General features: G+C 39.9%; 2 protein-coding genes across 2 annotated transcripts in view; one reads left to right on the top strand and one right to left on the bottom strand.

Annotated features, from left to right (window-relative positions):
- The window catches only part of ptprga (protein tyrosine phosphatase receptor type Ga), a 171,080-nt gene extending 156,383 nt beyond the window's left edge, over positions 1–14,697 (bottom strand). The window contains exon 1 of the mRNA XM_030777647.1: positions 14,610–14,697. Within this exon, the coding sequence (XP_030633507.1) occupies positions 14,610–14,697 (88 nt within the window). The remainder of the gene's footprint in view (positions 1–14,609) is intronic.
- Positions 14,698–17,835: 3,138 nt separating this feature from the next.
- Positions 17,836–18,891, top strand: part of fhit (fragile histidine triad diadenosine triphosphatase) — a 145,977-nt gene continuing 144,921 nt past the window's right edge. Inside the window, exon 1 of the mRNA XM_030777829.1 lies at positions 17,836–17,862. The gene's annotated coding sequence lies outside the window, so the exon portion shown is untranslated. The remainder of the gene's footprint in view (positions 17,863–18,891) is intronic.

Below are 18,891 nucleotides of genomic sequence, written 5' to 3' on the forward strand. Positions count from 1 at the left end.
CTTACAAACGGTTGCATTTCTCATGCGAAAATGGAACGTAAAATTTCGCAGCTCCATCTCATGAGAACACGCATTTAAACGATCTTGACGATATTGGGACTTGATTCGCTCGTGGGACATGGGCGCACTTGATTTTTTTTCCGCACATGTCGCCGGTGGAAATCACAAAGCTTGTCAATCAGATCGCACCGCAGCGTGCCCCGTTCTTTAAAAATAACGTCCTTTCAGACAGTGCAGAGATGAGTGTGCGTGTGTGTGTGTGTGTGTGTGTGTGTGTATGCGAGCGCGTGAGCGAGTATCTGACAAACGCTAATTAAAGAGATTAGAACAGTGGTGAGAATGACTTACAGTGATAAGACAGTGACCCCAGTGCTAATTGGCTCCTCCCAGTACATTTAATCCAATTGAGTTCCATTCTAGTTGTTTCTTTGTTCTTTCTTAACCTGTCAGTTAGACATCCATTCCATTATCTACGCTATTTTTTATCTGTTTTTTTTCTTCTTTTTTTTTTGTCTGAGACATTACGTAAATCTAACGTGTAGGCAGAGAAAATTCAATGCTTTGACAAAGAACATTTTAGTTTCATTATGTGCCAGTCAAAGTTAAGCGGTTATTAGCAAGTAATCTGACATGGCGATATGCAGAAGAGATAATCAGCCTATCCAGGCCAGAGCGTTGAAATAGCTTCAGCTTTGAATAGGCATTCTGACATCAAAAGTTTTCATTTGATGGAAAAATCAATGGATTAAAAAAAAAAGAGAAAAAAAAAAAATCAAATTTTGCTGCTATATATGAGATGCTTTTCACTCTACACGTTTTTCTCTTTCCCTATAATCAATAGTACAGAGAGACGAGAGCAAAAAAAAAAAAGGACAAAAAAAAAAACTTAAGCGCGTTCCATGAAATGAAATGAAATAAAATGAGTGGTTGGAAAGCAAGCAAAGCCTGTCCTTTATCCCCTACTTCAGCTGTGTGTTCGCCGTCCACACAGCGACCCTGCTGCTAAGAGGCCCCTCCTCCTCCTCCTCCTCCTCCTCCTCCTCCCCCACCCCCAAACAGGCCTTTGGAAAATCAGATCACATGCGCCTCTCAGCTCCCAACCAGCCCAGAGGAGCCCGGATTTTACTGGCAATGCACGGTTGCTAAGCACTACTTCCTCATATGTTCCATACTGCCTAAATCTTTTTCTAATGAAGGCTGCTTTCTGGAAAGATTGTCTAAGAGCTAGGATTCCATTTGTTTTGTTCGAATTTCATCTTTTTTTTCTTCTTCTTCTTCTTCTTTTTTTTTTCTCAGTTTCTCAGAGCATAAAAATATAATAACACGGATAAAGTAAATCCTAACATACTGTGCTTCACTTTGACCTCAGGAGTTGTAATCTGTGCACAGCCTTTAACTCAACCTGGAGGAAGTCTAGCAGACCCGGCGATACTCAATTTGACACAAATCCCTATTTTCATCCCCATTCACTGGCAGAGAAAAGCGCTGAGGTTTTCAGACTCAGATCTGTTTAACTTTCTGATTGCGGCCTGGCCTGCGTCTGCTCTGCGGATAGCCATTCTACTCGGCCCGGAGAGAAAGATAATGAAAACCAAAGATGAAGACGATAAGACTGAAATGACTGCAGTCCTCTAAACAGAGTGCACAATCCAGCAAAAGACAAGCAGCTTAGCAAAAACATTCGTCTGTTTGGATTGATAACTGTCTCCATGCCAGTTCGGTTTAGAGAACAGGGGACTGGGAGATTATGTCGACAACAGAAAGCATATCGTGTTGGCAAAGGAGAAATGGACTAGCATGACAATCGAAAAGCTCTATGTCCCGAACAGAACTCACGAACACACAATGAAAAAGAAAAAAAAGAAAAAGAAAACAGCACAACATAAGACATTTGAAATTTAATGTGGGACACCGTTTGTATGAGGTTTAAACATTTATGCTCACAATCACAATGTATTAAACATAACCAGTGAAAACATGGCATTCATTAATACAAAAAATCCAGCCTATCATATGAATTATGCTTTAACAGATTTTATGGCGTCACCACGTATTTCAGATAATTCAAGGAAACAAAGATGGGCAAAGGATAAAACAGCAAAAGCTTTACATAGAAACAAGTTCCGTTTTCAAATAATGACGATTTCCGGTTGAGAACAACAGCTGTCAAAAGTTTTAGAGACGACTGTGAGAGAAGAGAAAATGGAACATGTCGTCACAAACTCAAACACAACACAACACAAACTCACTGAATGATTAAAAAAAACAACTTTGTTCTAGATATGAGCCACATCGTACAGAGGGTAAGACATCATTTTCTTAGAAACGGATAAATATTGGACAAAGATGGAGCCAGCAAAACCGCAAAGCCTTCAGACCAATTTTTTTCTTTTTTTTTTTTTTGTCCTCACGGAAATTCATTTGGTTTAATGTGTCATTGATAACACAAGCGTGTACAGATGAAGTCATTTTTCAATACTGTTGAACATGAACAAAATTGCTTCCCTTTAAGAGATACCGAGAGCAGAGTGATGATACAAAAATGCTGGGCTGACCTCTTTCAGTAATTCATAATTAAATCAACTGGTTCAAAGTCAAGCCACACACACACACACGCACACACACACACACACACCCAACACACAAAGCTTTACAAACTATCAGTCAGTAAATCAGATCACATGCCACATCATGTGAGCTAAAGAAGAGATTCGGTGAAAGTTTCGAGTAGGCGCTATGGAAACAGTGCCATTGTACTAGGTCAGCTGAACCTTTTCTCCACAGAGATTTGAAATACCACCCCTTTTGTTCTTTTCTGATAAAGTGCTACTTGAATATGGTACACATAACGGAGCAAGACCGATGAGCAGAGACCAATATCCACATTTGGATTTGATCACCATTGGTTGAAAAATGGAGGAAAGAAGGAAAGAATCTTTTTTCTTTAATCAAAGCGTTTTATTTGACGTTAACTACAACTTACAACAATAGTTAATATCTTCACTGCGTTAAAATGTGGAGATTACAGCAAAACACCGCACTGAAAAGGACAGATTTAACTTTCTAATTAAATAAAGAAAAATCTATGCAGTTTCTAGAGGTCTGAAAATCTGTGAGAAGATTTCATTATTTAAAACTGACATGCCCCCCGAGGCAGGGAAATCGGAATTGATTCTTGATGTTATGAAGTCAAATGCATTCAAAGGAGATGTGCTTTCTGAGATATCGAAGATATCGACAGATAAACAGGCAGACACCCGTGCATACATACCCATACACACACACACACACATACAGAAAGAAAGAGAAATTCCAACATATATGACTTCTTTTCCTCTGTGCTGTATTCCTAGGTAATAAGGTCAGAGAGTCTCATTACTGCCAAGGTTTGAGAGTTTTATATTATCATTTGGCTGCTAGCACTGCCTGGAGCGGAAATGTAATGATATTTTGTTACCAGCCCATCTGCTGCTCGGCTGAAAAAACCTCTTCCCCTGCAACACAATACCCCTTTTTGTGTGTGAGGCCGGCAGCGCTCCTTCTCGTACAGTACACGGAAAAGCGAGTCCCCGACACATCCACCGCAAAAGACACACAGCACAAACAACTGTCCGACGCAGGTCACTTAATCTCCACCAGCGCTGAAACACAGCTGCCTCTGCCAAATAAAGATCTCTGTCCAGAAGCAAAAAATACTGCGTCAAACGATACCAACCTCCGCACGTGTGTTTTTTAACGCGCACAAATTCAAATAAACACTGCCAAGGCCCGTGCGCCGGAGAGAGAGAGAGAGAGAGAGAGAGAGAGCGTGAAAGAACGCTTGTGGCAAGGACTCGGCTCTGCGTGACCATCGGAAGCCCAGAACTGGGGGAACTGTCGCCCTAGGTGTCTGTTAATTTTAGGTAATAGGCCCTGCAGTCATCTGGACGCCCAAGCTTCATTCGTGTTTAATGGTAATTAGATTTTCTTTTTGGATCGTTCAGTGAACGCTTGTCAACATGCTGTCACAGTAGAGATTCTTGAAGTGACACAGCCTAAAAGCTACTTCTTTGGCTGCATACCAAAGAACTGAAAAGCGCTATGAACCCAGCCACTGACAAAAAAGGCGGGGGGATTGGGGAGGGGGTGTTGCAGAAAAATGTCAAAGTTTGAACTTTGGGTAGTCCTCAGGGCAGACCTAGTCATGCCATGTGAAAGTTTACTTTGGCTATGAGGCACAAATTTGTAATTAGTCATTTCCTGATGACTAATTACTTACTTTCCACATTTCATCAATTATTCAGTAATATGTCATAAGATGGATGTGTTTCTGGTGATAACCCTGTGTAATTAATGGCAATTTCACAGTGTAACTACATATGCATTAGCAATGTATTCATGAAATAAATAGAAATAATCAGGACTAAAACAGAAACCTTCAGAAAGTCGATTTCATTTTCAGTGACTGGCTATTATTTTTCAAATGACCTGTTCAATAACCAGTTCTGAAATATTTAGAATGGGAAAGATTTAATGGTCTCAAAAATCAGGTGATGCTAACATATAATATCAACATTGGACGTATTGTTAAATACCTCCTTGTATGTCTTTATTCTACAGAAAAGCATTACACGATTACACAGAAATACTTCCATGGAAACTGATCGTGGAAAAATGCGGAAAAAAATCTTTAAAAAGTTGGTACGCAAAAGACAAAAGCTATTTCATTAAAAAAAAAAAAAGAAAAAAAAAACTTTCTTAAGCAAAATAAGACCTTGAACATGTGTGCCACGCTTTAGCAGAGAAGTCAGAAAACACTATTATGCCTGATATAAAGGCAGAATCAATTTTACATCCATTTATTGTTAGTTTTATAACTCCTTCTTCAGCGTTATTCTTAAAGAGTGCAAGATTGACATCCTTTGTCTTTGAGCCTCTTTGAACACAATGGGTGATTCGCGCACACTTGCTCTGACTATTAAAGAGGTGAGTGATATGATTGATCATCATTAAAAAGCACATTGTGATGCAAACCAGAAGAATGAGTGACATCGTTACTTGGATAAACACGCATTGACGGCAGCTGCCTGATGCGTCCCTCTTGCGTCCGTTGGGGTGTGGGGTGGGGGGTTCGGTGGGTGTTTGGGGGGGGGGGGGGGGGGGGTGTTATGGGGCACGGCACCCAGGAGCACTCCACGCCGTCACGCCTGGCCGCTTTCCATTCTATTTCCCCTGTGGGTCATCCATCGCCCCCGATGGCAGATCCCGACTGGAGCCCTGAGGTGATTAACTCAAGAAAGATGGCTGCGGCTGCAGTGTAAATCCGAAGGGGTTTCAGGTGGAACACAGGCGCTTGTCTTCAGATGAGGAATGGAAACCGCCTCGGCCAAATCCTTCCTGGAAATGTCTCCTCTTTCTCTGTCTCTCTCCCTGTCTCTCACTATTTTGAGCAAGGCAACAGGCAAGATAGAGAGGCAGAGAGAAGGACCAATGAGACAGAGAGAGAGAGAGAGAGAGAGAGAGAGGAAGTGTGGAGTGAAAAAAAAAAAAAAAAACTCCAGAGCTCCTTGAGGGTAAGATGAGGGAGACCCATCTGTTGGACATCTGGTTGGAGGAGTGAGGCACCTCCAGCATGTAGGTCAGGAAATCTTGGATTTAGAAAGAGCTCCAGAGCAGGAGGCCTGAGTGTTTCTTGGTACACAGTGATTGGAGTCAGGGTGGTTTAGGGTGGTGAGGGGTCACCCAAAGCAAACTACATCAGCAGTCGCTGTGCACACCCATCAACACTAAGTCAGGCTAGAGTGAACCATCAGTGTCAGGTCTGCCGAGCAGGCGATCTCATTCGTCCAGTCGCAAAAGATATGAAAAAGAATATCTACTCTCGGATTGATTCGCGGTGGTACATCTGAAAACGTTCTGTCCATCGGCGAGCTCGATGTCAGCTGCATTTGCTGTTCTTTGCAAACTCTGATTGTTTTAATGCCCACACAGAGTACGAGGATTGACTAATGGAACAAAAATGGCAGAGAAGATGAAAAGAAACAGTGCAGCTAGGCCAGTTGTACAGAAAACCCATTAGGTTTGCTGTGCTATCCAAGTCAGATGGGCTGCATTTGTCTTCTCACATTCATTTCACTTTCCCTGTGTTCTGCACTCCTGCCACATTGACTCCAGCCAAAGTGCTGAGCAGAGGGGTTTTCACTCTTCACCTAAAGCTGTCACTGTGTCCCAATTCCTCACCAGTATGATGCGGCTTACAAATTTATCTCAATTCATTCCCAACAAAAAAATGTCATTCTTCTCAATCTGCTTGTTAAAGGAACTTAAGAATCATTTGAAAAGGAAAGGAAAAAAAATGATTGAAGGTACTTTGAGAATTGTACCTTTTGAATGTTTTAGGACATTTAAGACATCGCTAAAAAAATTTAAATCTCATAAGAGACATTCTTTAAAGACGTCAGTCATAGTTTTCATAAGAGAAGACAGCAGTTATTCTAAAATATTTCACTCGAAATTTTACTTAAGACTTCAGATACCTTGTTAGTGTGACACCGCTCCTCAAACTGGGATATTATCATTATTTTTTTGTCTTTTTCTTTCTGCTGCAGGTGAGTCTTTTCATAAATGGTATGCATTAATCTAAAAAACTCTCTCACACTCAAATTAAACATCTTAAAGGGAAATTAACTCATGAATTTACAAGATCATTAAGGAAAATCATGATCTACAATAGCTGTCCCGGGGATATAGCCCGTGCTTTGAAAAGGATTATACAAGCCCAGAAAACAATCTTTCACATTCTTCAGTCTTGACTAGAGAAAATAACACGAACATTCACTGAGGAGTGTTTTCAAATGAGAAGGAAAAAAAATAACAGAGAAAGAGGCAGAGATAGATAGAGAGCGAGCGAGAGAGCGAGAGAGAGAGAGAGAGAGAGAGGAGTCTGATGTCATATAGTGCTCTCTCTTAATCCACTAAGGTTCAATGCAGAGTGATTTCCACAGCTGGGCTAAATCAGTCCGGACAGACTTTGATCATGAGCCATTTGCACTGCACCTTCTATAGTAGCATGACAGATCATTGCATGGATATCTGGACAGGCAGAAAAAAAAAAAAAAAAGAAAGAAAGAAATTGTGCCAATTTGGAGAAAGAAAGAAAGAAAGAGAGAGCGGAAGAGAGAGAGAGAGAGAAGAGAAGTGAGAGCATTGTAGTTTAAATAGCCTCCCCCAGAAGTAAGACAAATTGGTGTATGCAGTGGAGCCCAGAGTCCGTGTCCCCATCTCTCAGTGGAGGAAGCCGGCATCTCCCAAGCATTAAAGTGGAAAAACCAACGCCACTGCGAGAGTTTAATGAGGACGCTCTGTACGCTTCGGCCTGCCACTGACGCCGTGACACAACACTTCTTGGCATGTGGTTATTTTCCTTTTTTTATTTTCTTGCTTTTCTCTCCCCCCTTTTTTTCCCAGTTCTCTAGTGAAATAGAGTGCATATCAAGGTTTAAACAGCTTGGGCACTTTTCAGTCAACCTAATGCAACGCTAATGCATTATGTCTGTGAAAATGGCGTGCAGTATATCAGTGACTACATTTCCCAGAAAGCGCATGATATTATGGAGTTTCTAAACCTCTCCCCATCCCACCCTCACACACACACACACACACACACACACATACACACACACACAAAACAAATGTCTCTGCATGGCAATTCACAGAGGCAGCTCTGATGTATAGAGTGTATGTAATAGTCTTTTTGTACCATCCTTTTTTTTTTTTTCCCTTTTCTCCTCAGAGATGATGTGCTGGAGAATAAAGCCATCGCTACGGACGGACCGCCGTGCCCTCAGGAGGTCATTTTTAGGATTGACAGACATAGACCAAAGAAGACGTCGGTTTTAAAGGCCATGTCATTTTCTCAGCCACAGGGGTCACCTGCGGCAGCCTCGAAACTCGTTTCACCGCTCAAACAAATATTCAGGACGAAAAGCTAAGTGAGTACAGCCTGAAACTGGAGTAAATTTAAACACTTTAATTGGAGAGAACAGTACCGTTTTCATGAAAAAAAAAAAGACCAATGCTGCAGGTTCTTGTTCCCTTGGTAAATATTTGATCAAGGTACAAATCTTTGGAAGACCTAAGACTGGAAAGGGTTGATTTTGTTTTGAAACAAACCGTGCAAAGAAATGAAAAAAAAAAAAAAAAAACAGGCAAAAAATCAATGATGTGGGTAAAGAGAAAAATTAATTTAAGAAGTACATAGGCATTGGTGCCAGCTAAACCGATACAGTGATGGATGAAGTTTAGCACTCTTCTACAATGAGTCTGATTGAGTACCTCTAGAAACACTGAATTAATGTCACTGATAATCTAGAGTAAGCACAATGGGACCCAGACAGCTGGAAGTGAAGTCTGTTCCAGAACTTTCATTTATTTATTCTTATCTAATCCAAGATCACAAAAAAAAAAAAAAAAAGGAGAAGACACTTATATAAAACGCCCCCTCTAGTGGTTGACAGACTGATACCCTATACGCGTGAAGTAAAACGAATGCCCCTAAAGTCTCGCAATATCTAAGAAGTACATCTGTAATCAAAATCTGTCCAGGTGCTACTAGCCGTTTTTGGATGTCAGAACTTCTGTTGATGCTTAATTAAGATCTTTGTTCGTTCATCTACACATTTCTCTTTTTCACAAGTAGACAACAGATCTGTTTTGGCTGAGCAAAGAGCACTCTTTTGAAAACAATATCTTCAAGTATGTTTGACAGCCTCACTGCAAATGCGACAATGCGAACGGGAGAGATAAATGGTGATTTGTTTTGGCTAACAAGAAGGACCTAGCAACGTAGCGTGTCAAAGCAAGTAGCATGAGAACGTCTGCAAACTTCATGCAGAACTGACATTTAACTTTGAAAGGGAGCACTGGACCCCAAGCCTCTGTTTGTTATTAATGAAGATTTCCTTGCTTTCATTGCTCCAGTACTGAGCTAATTATTACCTCAGAGAGAAAAAGTGAGACAGAGAGAGAGAGAGAGAGAGAGAGAGAGCGAGAGAGATTCTTCTACCCTTCCAAGATTTTTCTCATTTCTATGCACCCTGTTCCAACTTCCATGTCTGAGCCAAATGAAAATCTTTTCAGTCCAGCTAGAGAGAGAGAGAGAGCGGTCGTAATAAAGCTAAAGTAAATTTGGGTGACTCTGATCCAGACCAGTGCCAACACAGAGAGATTTTGGTAAGCTCATAGCACAGCCATCACACAGAATAAGAAAAAAAAAAACACCGATAAACTTCAGCAGATAAAATGCCATGATAAAAGGTCAGATAATGTATTGAATAAACATAGCATCATTTTTCTTAAGCGATATCAAAACTAAACATTTGAAAAACAAATTCAGTGCAAACAACACTGGTTTGCAATGTCACTGTTACTTCTAGGACAAAAAGACAGCTATACTAGCAGGAGTCATAAAATTTCAATGCATTCAAACAAACGTTGCAGTAATCAAAACTGCAAACCGACCTATTAAATAATTTTTTTTTTATCAAAATTACATGTGTAAAAATTAGAAATCTAAGCTTGTGTCATCATAGCAAATAACTGTCATTGTTTCGACTTTGTAGTAACGATTATTGTAAATGCACACAAGGAACTATTCAATAGTTTGTGCTCTGGACATAGAATAAAAAAACCACTTTTACACTGTTATCCGAATACGCAGAGAAAAGTCATTATTAGCTTTGGATTATGTCACGGTTTACTGGCAAACAGAGTGTGTTTAACGGTTGTCAAGGTAATTCATTGTCTTGTAACTCACAAAGTAAAAGGTCGCAGAGTTTATTTGATCACCTGAAAACAGGTGATTTCAGTCCACTCATTTTTTCTTCTGAGCTCTACTGTAATGGTATCGGGCGTAATCAATATTAATCGGGCATAGGCTAATTTTAGCATGGGACAGACTGTGTGTCTGGCTATGTACTGCCAGTAATTCAGCTCCCGGTGCGGTGACGATATGAGTGTCTGCCTGAAAGCTGGAATGTAAAATCAGAGACAGTAGCTTTAATTATGTTCCGTCCCTCATGCTGATATCCTCCTCAGCACGGCCAGTCAAAGAGCAAGCGGAGAGGGCCACAAATCGACCGAACTCCATCTCATCACTTCCTCTTTCTCTCGCTCTCTCTCCCTCTCTCTCTCTCTCTGTGTTTCCCCCTCTCTCTCTCTCTCCTTCTCTTTTCTCGCACAACACTGCTCTGCTATCTCCTCCTAATCATTAAATAGTTTGCACACAATATATCTTGTGGTTGTGTACTGCTGTAGCGGGGCATGCCAAGCAGTATCGGCCTATCGGCCTATCTGATCCCCGCCACCCTTTCTGGGGCTAAAAAAAAAAAAAAGAAAGAAAGAAAAAGAAACGGAAAAAAAAAAAAAAGCCAAAGGAGCGTGTGCTTTTGGTGCCTGTTCTGAAATGAGAGGGGAGAAAAGTAAGGATTTGCAATTCTGTCTAATGGTTGGCCATTCACGGCAGCGAGAGAATAAGCGTTAAAGAGCTGCAATTAAAAACGGCCCTTCTCCAATACTTGAGCAAGGATAATGGAAGTCGTTCATCGAAACAGCACGATATCTGCCTCGCTCCCAAAGAGTGGCTGAATGGAGAGTGTGCTGAGTGAACCAAGCCCTATTGGCGGGAATCAACTAAAACCATGAAAATAAGTAGAAGAGGAAGAAGAAGAACAAGAAAAAAAAAAAGCGTGGCACTTTCTTACCAGCGCTAGACCAGACTCCAGCACGGTTACAAAACCTTCGGGATAATTATGGGAAACTCCCACCCTAAGCAAGTCGAAAGAACTTGGCAAAACCTGACTGAAACAATGAAGTGGAACAATGAGAAATGTGAGACCAAAAAAAAAAAAAAAAACGCTGTTGAATGAAGTAATTTTTTTCAACACTCCATTAAACATGAAAATGAAGGGAGAGCGGCAGCATTTAGTGTTTGGCATTTTATATGAGGAGGCACGGTTGCCCCATTTCCCTCAATGTTCAAGCTTTTACACCAAAACGCTGCTTGTAGCAAAGATACAGTACACACAGCATGCCGCTTATAACAGCAAAACAACCTCATAAAAAATCACCATGCGACAGTCCTTTGACAACATCCTACACAGTTAACGCTTTGAAAGCGCCCCCTCAACCGCCCTACGCCCCCCACCCCACCACCCCCGACTCCGCTATCTTTTAATCAATCTATTAAGAGAGTTTGGCGACGATGACAGGACGTGTGACTGATAAAGTGACCTGGTAGACATTAGAGCTGCTTTGGTCTTTCAGTAAGACAGATAATAGCCACTGCTCGGAAAGATGATGATGACGATAATGTTGTTACAGAGGCCAGGAGCACATCCAATCCCCCCCTGAAATGTCAGCCTTGGCTATCACACGCCAGGGACTTAGTGCCAGTTTTCCAAATGGATGCTTGGCAAATGATCTTTTTTTTCTATTAGATATTAAAATAGCTCCCTGTTCACATAAATGAAAAATAGAAAAAGGGAGAGTGTTTTATACCCCTTCAGAGATTATAATTACTATTTTGTTCCCAGGTGCAGGGGTGTATCTGTTATAAAAGGGCTGTTAGTGACAGAAAATACCTCTTTCTTTTTTTTTTTCCTCACCATAGTACCTGAAACAAAATCTAGCCTCAGAAGTGAAGGGGCTCTTTACTCTCTCTTTCTCTCTGTGAAACCAAGGATTTTTGTCTGCACCAGTGACAGAGTAATGCTGTGGCAAGAGACGCCCTGCAGTGATATTCAGCACTTTTCATACCATCAACAGATGTTTTTCTTCTTCATCTTCTTCTTCTTCTTCTTCATCTTTTTCTTCTCCTGCTTCTATTGCACAGTCAGCAGACTAGCCATTATCAGAAATGAAGAACGCAGACACATATTTCACACTAGCCAGAAAAAAAATTTGCAATGTCTTCCTTTTTTTTTTTTTTTTAGCGTGTCTTTGTCACTACCTTTGGCATTTTCTCTGCCGGCGTGAATTTTGTTCAGAACGAGTATTGAAGAGAAAAAAAAAAAGGTCATTCCGCAGCTTAAATAAATAAATAAATGAAAAAGATCGCATTCCAAGAAAACATAAATAACTAAGATGAAAGAGAGCTAGTTAAATACATGCACTAAACTGCTTTTTTTTTTTCTTTTCTTCGGAAATCTTCATTCCCTCCACTGCTTTGCCCTGCCAACAGCCAGGGTGCAATATCACACCACACTGCATTTCTCTTCATTTCCCCAAACCCCACTAGTCCACCCCCGCTGCTGCGTAGACTGACACCCCGACGCTAGCCAGCACCATGAGATAGAGAGAGAGGGGGACAGAGACAGACAGCTAAAGATAGAGAGAGAGAGAGAGAGAGAGAGAGAGAGAATATCAATATGTCCAGGTCCTTGAATGGGGCGTTTGCCCTTTAGTGACAATGTCTTATTCATGGTGCATTCATCACTCTTCTAATCAAATCCCTCCACTGCTCCAAATGTAGAAATTTGGGCCGACTCTCACGTAGCTGTCTGCACAACAGTCCTCAACTGTACTCCCTTAGTACTTGTTTCTCTCTCCGTTTTGGATCAGATGGAATGGGAGATGAAAATGGCGAGATGTTTCAAAAAGAAAATGCCTAACAAGGGTCAGTCTGAAGTTTCAAACATCCAATTTTAGTTTACAATTCATGTCCATATCTAACACTCAGTCTAGAGTCCTGTCTTATGGGTATTACTGTTTTCAAAAGCATGATGTGTCTCAATTTATTTATTTATTTATTTATTTTCTGTGTTATTATTATTATTCTCATGGAACACAAACAAACAAAAACATCACAGGAGTTTCATTACATCCCGCAAAGCTGGCAAACGAGATGGCATTTTTGATTACGGCAAACTATCAAGTAACCCAGAAGTGGGTCAGCAATGCTGTAGAAACTTAGATCCTCAATTTATTTGCATTTTACAATTTATGCACAGCGATATCAAAACAGTGCAAGCCTGAGAAGTAAACACAATGAAAACCGGTGTTTCCAGAGACTTCAGAATACGCACACATACGCACACGCACATACATACATATACATGCACACACCCATGTAAACTCACACAAACTGTAACTTTAAACTGTTTTTTTTTTCTGTTTATTCTAGGTTGAATACTAGAAAAGACTAGAAAAGTCATTATTTGGAGTCCTCCTTGACCCTTGTCACTTCTGCTTTGACTGATGATTTAAAGAGAACATCATTCGGCAAAGCTTAAAAATAATGGAAAACCTACATATAAAATTTTATTTACTTTTAAGTTGGAGCAAAATCTACACTGTGTTTATAAAAGGGATATATAAAAGTGGTTTACTTTTACTGAGATTTTGAGAAATGCTCTAGGCAGACTAAACTTCTCTCAATTACGGTCATATTTTGTTCACCTCAGTATTTAAAGCAGGTAATTACACAAATGACCATAACAGTTTTCTCATAATAACAACACCACACATCTGTGATCAGTTAAAAAAAAACACTACTGCATGTGAGACATTCTTCTTCCTTTAAATGTTCTCTACCAAGTGGGCAGATGATCTTTCTCCTATATGTGTTGTTATTTCAATCTATTGGAAAGGTTGAGGAATCTAGCCTGTTACTTATTCAAGGTCATTCAAAATAAGGCAGTGCAAAAGATCAAGCAGGAATTTTGTCCCATGTAATTTCTCGAAAAGAACACAACCAACATGTTCAGGGTACTATTCGTTCAAGCACAGAGACGTTGTGTTAAACGCTATAATATGCATGTCTATCTGAGTGTATTCTTATTCACCATGATGAGCTGTAAAATGACGCCTCACTAGAATTAAGAAGTCCATTCGACGTTCGTTTCCCCCCTCTCTGGTAGTTAGAAAGATGCCAATTTCCACTCAGCAGACAGACAATCCCATACATGAGGACTATTGGTTAGGCTACGAGCTTTCTTCCTCCTCAGTGTTTCTCGATGTAAGACCTCGCGTCTGAATTTGGATGCGAGTTGGACCGCTAATTCAGCTGAGAATATCTTGCGCATGTAAGCGACTGATGGTGAGTTGGTGACACTGAAAATCGCGAAACAGGCGTTTGGGAGAGGACATCAGCAAGAACCTTCAGAGCTATGGGGTCTATACCTTAACATCTTCACGGATGGTATCGTTCATAATTACCTAAATCGGCTGAGACACCAGTTACCTGTCCACACTGACTAATTATTATGTATGGAACTAACGGTTCCCTCGGCGCTGTGCTGTCAACCAGCAATTTCTACCGATAGGCAACATGTAATCATTGTTGCAGTAGTCTACAATATATGCGCTAACCGTTATATCTTCTGTTATGCCATTTGACGTGAAATCGACTTAGTTCAACTGAATTCCAATACTGAGCTTGCTCACAATGCGAATGTACGCAGAGGGAACATTGCTCCAATATTAGAATTCTTGGTAATGGAGGGTTAAGAAAGTATTCCAAAATGTCCTTATTGCAAAACGGTTGAGCTTATTGAATTTTTGACTGAATGGACAAAGCAAATATGCGTCAGTATGCACTGGAATTCAATGTTCCACACATATAACAAACTTACCCGGGTGACAGTCGGCCCAAAAGAGCACAAAGGCTGACAAAATCAAAGACAAGATCCAGCAACAACACGATTGCAGTAGCCTCCGCATGTCACTCTGCACATCGAGAGCAAAGAATAAGGCAACTGTTGACAGAGTTATCCGTCCAATAAATAAAACTTGCAAAGCCGTCAAATGAAATTATTTGTAGATATCGGGGGCGCAAATGCAGCGCTAACGGAACTTCTCGTAGTTAAAGCTGGTCGTCTCAGTTGAGAGGAAATTTTGAAGTTCGAACGGCCAGGAAACAGTTTTTTTTTTTTTCTTCAAAACCTCTCAGAAAACATAATACTCCCAAAGTAAGACATGACGACAGAAACAGCGCTCATGTTCGATGCAGTTCATTTATAGTGAAGGAGAGAGGCGAACATACAGTTATAATGTAGTAGTCCATGCAGCATGAAGCTGCGGCGGCTTAAGCGAAAACGGAGAAAGAATAGTTGAAGCGGTACTAGAGGCTTTCCATTCCTCCATCCAGGAAGTAGCGTGTGAGCCGAAGTCTGGCAGAGACTTTAAAACAAGCTTGGGAGAAAAGGGCGAGGGAGAGGAGGGAGAGAGAGAGAGAGAGAGAGAGAGAGAGAGCGCCTGAACACTCTCCACCGGATCCTAGCGCCGAGGAGTAACACGGTGCAGTTCCAAGGCAATTAGTTGTACACACGGTGAATGCATTTGAAAAAGATGTTGTGTTAAAAGAAAACCGTTGAAAGACTAGAACCTTTGTCTACTTGTTTGTTGCAATAATCTTAGTTAAAAGTACATTTCACAGTTACAGAATCAAACCCAGTGCAGATTAGTTTGTTAGGACAGAACTTCATACTGTGTGGCAACTGTCTTGGCCTTTGTTGTAACCGCTGCAACAAAGGTTATATGTGGCATACATTCTGTGTTTTTGCTTTCAATGTATTTTTCAAGATTTTTGAAAAAAAAAAAAAAAAATCAACTAAGCTCAGGGGAGGCAAGCAACTTCGGGCCATTTGGCAGCACATACCGATTTAGGGTGTGATTTGGTGGCTTCATTAAGAATGTTCTGTTGTGAACTGAACAGTGAGGATGCTGCACTGAAAGATTAGGCTGCAGAAAACAAATCCTGTATGGCAAATTTAATGTACCTTTGCAAATAAAATGGTCAAAAGCAAAAGAAAAAGTTGGGCAGAAGGAGGGGGGGGGGGTTAATATAAGATCAGAAAGACATTCTTCACTTTGTTCTCAGTAAACTGAACAGTGTATGTGCAGTGCATGTCTCACAGAATCCTACTGGCTCAGGCGCATGATTCCCAATGGCATGATTTAAATTCAATCATCCCCTCAGAAGACAAGGTACATGCCAATAAGAAAGCCATTCTTATAGTGAAGGATGCATATGCTGATGGTACTGGTTTCTTCCAAGTTAACAATGCCTCCATCCATATAACACAAGTGCTCAGTGAATGGAATGCCATTACTGTCTCAGTCACCGGTCACTACTCAACTTATTCAAATACATGTGGGCAGGCCTGGAGTGGTTCCTTGAACAGCATGTCCACCATTTGAGACATAGTTTTTGCACATCTGAAGTACATCTGTAGGAGAATAGAATCTGTTGAGTGAATGTGGATGAAAGGTTTCAGTTTGTGTTCTTCTTTTTTTTTTTTTTTTCCTCCATAGTGGTTTTTACAAAAGACATTTTTATATGACAGTGTTATATTGTTAGTATTGAAGGAAAATTGTAGATGCTATGGAGCAGGTAGTGGAAAATACAAATGACAGTTACAAACTCACTCACCATACATCTGTCTCTTTTCATTTCTAACCCACTACATAAATATAAACAGGATTTTTTTTTCCGGGTTTGTATAAACTGTACAAAGGAAAGAAGAAAGTCTTGTAGCTAAACAAGTTGCGAGTTTAAAAGAAAACTAAGAATTAAGAAATGTCAACATTGTTTTAATACTGTTTCTTTCATTCTAGACTTTGATGTCTGGTTGTATCAAATAAGACGAAATAGTCACACACACACACACACACACACACACAGATGAGCTATCTATCTGTATGGATCTGAAGGTGCAGCTCAAGTTTTGTATTTTGTTTCTTTCATGATTGTTTAAATAATGCAGTTTAAAAGGAGTAACCACAATTAAATTAGTATATGACCCTGTCCCTGTCTTGCCGACTCACAAAATCATTATATAGATTTAGGTGCATGTTAAAAAAAGAATGCTTTTTCAGCATTTAATTTATTAATGCATGTTTCCAGAGGGCCACATTTAGTTTGACATAGTTGGAGTCTTCCCATGGATACTTGAATTAATGAAGTGGTGCAATGAAAGAACAGGTTAGTGTCCAGGCTTTTCCAACCAGAGAATGGTTTTATAAGTCAAACTGTCATATCCAGATGTTAGATTACTGTGACGTCTGTATGAGAGTAAATCAATACTGCTTTCCATCAGAGTGCACACAATGGGTTTAAACAAAACTCTTTTTTTTTTTTTTTAAAGCAAAGTCCACAGCAAAATGACATGTGTGTGACAATGTAAAATTTCCCCCTTTCCTGAAAACTAATTTATAACTAACATAAAAAGCACCATAAACTTTGCAGCTGCCAACTTTGTCTCTCGAACCCTTTTAGATTGATTCAAAATCACTTCAATCTGTCTGTTTAACTGACTGTTTAATTAATTGTGCTGCAAATTGAACATTATATTTATAGTCTGCAAGGGGTGAGGTCTTGTTCTGGTTTTACAGCTGAGATGCCTTTAGTATCGTGTGACCTCAATCAAATAATTACAAAGGCAACAGTACAATGAATTCTTGAAATATAGTTGATGACTCGTCATTAATTAATTTTTAACGATCGTTTATACAATACTCTGACAATACTATATCGATTCTGTTTTATTCCAAAATAAATACTGTAGAGATAATTTACACTTCAGGTCAGATCTGTACGAAAAATATATAATCGGTTTATGTTTTCCTTAAGGATTACTGCTTGCAACGAACTATTACCGATTTTCATTCATATTGTCAACAATGACCATCATGACGGTCTGGTAGACAATTCCCCACTCATGCATACTATTTGATGGATAACATGCGAATACAGAGTTTTCATGAAGTATGGATCATGTAGTTTTGAGTTGCATGGTGGAGCGGAAATGCTTATACATTTCTGTACCGGAAGAACTACACTCCCCAACGATCATTTCGAAGTTTCCTGCCCCGCATACACGGAAGGTGAGTTCGTACGGTGACTCTTGTGTGTCCCAGCGTGCCTCGATTATATACATGAACAATATTTCATTTCATTTCATTCAGACACATGACTGATGAGAGATGGGTTGTGAAGAGAAAAGAAAGCGTATTTCTTTCTGTCTTTCAACGAGCATAGGACGACTTGCTGTGTACATATGTAGATTGCAATAACGTAGGGAAGTCAGACCATAGCGATGCATCGTTCCTTATTTTTGTCATATTCCTCTAAATTATCATTATTATTGTTATTATAATTATAATGATTGTTATTTAGCAGGTTGGAATCTACCTGACACCATACGCTTTGAAATTATATGTGAGTGAAACGTCTGGTATAACAGAAAAAAACTCATTTGAAATACTATGCATCTCTGAACAGTTTCTTGTAACCTACCTCCTGCTGTCGTGTTGCAAAGTCTCCTTTGACTCAAAATTTAAGGTGGAGAATCTGTCAACGCTTACAAACAGAACGGCACTTTTACCTGATAATCAAAACAGATAAAGTGATCTGTCAGGAAACCTTTAGGGTTATGTTGCAACAAATCCCTAGACATATGATGCAACAGAAATGCAACGTGGACATATGTGAAAAATGTTTTGTGGGAAGATGTATTAGAAAGTATAGGTTAAATATAGGAAGCCAGACATGCACCACACTGAACAACATTTTAAAGGGTAAAGGGGAGGCCAAGCTTTGATATGCGAGTGCACAGAACTCCATGCTTATTCCAGTTTAAGTGCTTTTATTGTAATGGAATGTTTATCATTTCTTACTTGTCACATCATTACAAGTACACTAAACCTAGTGAGTAGCCTAAACCAAATGTGACGTCTTTTTAACAGAGGTTTTTGCTTTGTGAGGAATGATGTCAGCCAAGGCTTTAAATTGAATGCCAGCTATATAAAGGATCTTGGTTTTTTGTTTAAAAAAATAAAATGTGGAGGAACCTTGGAGGAAAATTCACCAATACATGTGTCATTGTAAAACATCACACAAACAGGACTGTGTAT

This window comes from Chanos chanos, chromosome 6 (assembly GCF_902362185.1).
Source record: "Chanos chanos chromosome 6, fChaCha1.1, whole genome shotgun sequence".
Taxonomy (NCBI): Eukaryota; Metazoa; Chordata; class Actinopteri; order Gonorynchiformes; family Chanidae; genus Chanos; species Chanos chanos.